Source organism: Macrobrachium nipponense, chromosome 18 (assembly GCF_015104395.2).
Source record: "Macrobrachium nipponense isolate FS-2020 chromosome 18, ASM1510439v2, whole genome shotgun sequence".
Taxonomy (NCBI): domain Eukaryota; kingdom Metazoa; phylum Arthropoda; class Malacostraca; order Decapoda; family Palaemonidae; genus Macrobrachium; species Macrobrachium nipponense.
The window spans coordinates 84,736,649-84,739,148 of NC_087211.1; the positions used below are offsets into that span (position 1 = coordinate 84,736,649).

General features: G+C 34.9%; 1 protein-coding gene across 1 annotated transcript in view; it reads left to right on the top strand.

The window, feature by feature from the left end:
- The window catches only part of LOC135197308 (calsenilin-like), a gene marked incomplete in the record, with an annotated part of 435,060 nt that overhangs the window by 354,880 nt on the left and 77,680 nt on the right, over window positions 1-2,500 (top strand). Inside the window, 1 exon segment of the mRNA XM_064224448.1 lies at window positions 1,588-1,695. Within this exon segment, the coding sequence (XP_064080518.1) occupies window positions 1,588-1,695 (108 nt within the window).

Genomic DNA, 2,500 nt, shown 5'->3' on the forward strand with positions numbered 1-2,500 from the left:
TATGAAATGCTTTACTGTTTTGTGGCTGCATGCTGATAGGCTACAGTTTTCGACATGTGTGGAAAAAACGAAAGTAATCAAGAGGAAAAAGAGAATGGAATAAGATGATTGTAATGATAGAGAGGATGAGAGAGAAAGGGGTATAGAGAGAGAGAGAGAGAAAAAGTGTGAAAAGACTTTAACCTCAGTGGTTCCTCCAGGATATTTTTGTCAATAATATTTTTTAAATCATCACCGTCAGGGCAGATAGATTTAAAATTGCTGAAGTATAAAGCAAAGTTTAGTAACATCGAGAATTACACTATTTTTCTAATATATAACATCGGTTAAGGTCTTGAGATTTTATTTTGAAAATATTCAAAGAACTTAGACCATTTTTCATACGTAATTTTAACAGAGGGGTTAGGCGCCTCATTTTGAAAATATTGATTATAAATTTGCATGAATTTCACGATTCTGAGGTAAATCACGACAATGAAAAAGTAATCATCAATTAGGTAGGCAAGACTCAATTCACGGTTCTGAAAAAGTAATTATCAGTTAGATAGACAAGATATTCACTTCACGATTCTGAAAAAGTATTCATCAATTATGTGGACAAGATATTCATCTTAAGGTACTGAAATTATCAATTACGTGGACAAGATATTAACCTCAAGGTCCTGATAAAGTAATTATCAATTAGGGATACAAGATATTCATCTCAAGGTTCTGAAAAAGTAATTATCAATTAGGGATACAAGATATTCATCTCAAGGTCCTGAAAACTTCATTATCAATTAGGTAGACCAGATATTCATCTTAAGGTCCTGATAAAGTAATTATCAATTAGGTAGACAAGATATTCATCTCAAGGTTCTGAAAAAGTAATGATCAATTAGTTGGACAAGATATTAATCTCGAGGTTCTGAAAAAGTCATTATCAATTAGTTGGACAAGATATTAATCTCGAGGTTTTGAAAAAGTAATTATCAATTAGTTGGACAAGATATTATATTCAAGGTCCTGAAAAGGTAATTATCAATTAGGTGGACAAGATATTCACTTCACGATTAAGAAAAGTAATTGTCAGTTAGATTGATAAGATATTCATCTCAAGGCTCTGAAAAAGTACCTATCAGTCAGGTAGACAAGATATTTATTTCACGATTCTGAAAAAAAAGTCATTACCAGTTAGGTGGACATGATATTAATCTCAAGGTTCTGAAAAAGTAATTAGCAATTGGGTACCCAGATATTCATCTTAAGGTTCTGGAAAAAAAGTACCTATCAGTCCGGTAGACCAGATATTTATTTCTCGATTCTGACAAAAGTCATTACCAGCCAGGTTAACAAACTCACAGGGGGGGCGACGATACCTTGCGAATGCAGCGCTGTTATTTTAAACTCCTAGAAGAGCACAATTAAAAAAAATAAAAAGTAAGCTAACTTAGCAGCTAAATCTCACCAGCTGTGATCAAATCGGCTTAAGTAGGAAAACGCCTTCATTGTTTAGTTCTGTGTGTGTGTGTGTTTCCAGCGTATGTCTGACGGATCTGAGGAACACGAACAGATACTTATGAGTCCCCATTTTTTCGGTCCCGACAGGTTGAGGACAAACAGACGAGGGAGCACGTCGAGCGGCTCTTCAAGAAGTTGGACCTCAACGGAGATGGTGTCGTGACCATCGACGAATTCATCCAGTCCTGTATGCAGGTAAGAGAGATGATGATTATGCTGGTGATTGGCAAATGATGAATATGAAGTAGGATTTGATATCCTGGTTTGTCTTCGATGAATAATGTGTATTCATTTATGCAAATTACCATGATCTAATGATGCTTGTGTCTGATAAGAGATGTCATTGAAGAAGGGTTTGACATCCTGGTTTGTCTTCGGTGAATAATGTGCATTCATTTATGTAAATTTTACCCTGATGTAATGATGCTTGTGACTTACAAGTGATGTTTTTGAGGGAGGATTTGATTTTCTGGTTTGTCTTCGGTAAAAAATGTCTATTCATTTATGCAAATTTTACAATTTTTACCGTGATCTAATTATGCTTGTGACTGACAAGTGATGTTTTTGAGAGGGGATTTGATTTTCTGGTTTGTCTAAGGTTAAAAATGTGCATTCAATAATGTGAATGCTATCCTGATCTATAGGTTATTTTTCTATTTCTACAATAAATAAAAAAGTGGGAGCTGATTCCGTGGGGCGTCTTCGATAATCAAATTATGCATTTATGTGTTTGAATGTTGTTCTATTCTACATTTTGTCTTCGTTTTTACACTTACACTTACTCGGGGCACTCGCGAACCACTGTCATTGATTTTAATCAAACTATACTTCCAAAAACATTAGTCTTATCACGACTTTCCATCACTATCTAAACCAAAGACCCATGTTCGAATCCTGGGAGGGGCATATACACTTACTAATCATAAGTACCCTCGGGGGTGATATGGTGGCTTAATATTTGTGAGATTAAAAAAGTCACTTGCGTATAAGTGACGAAGTT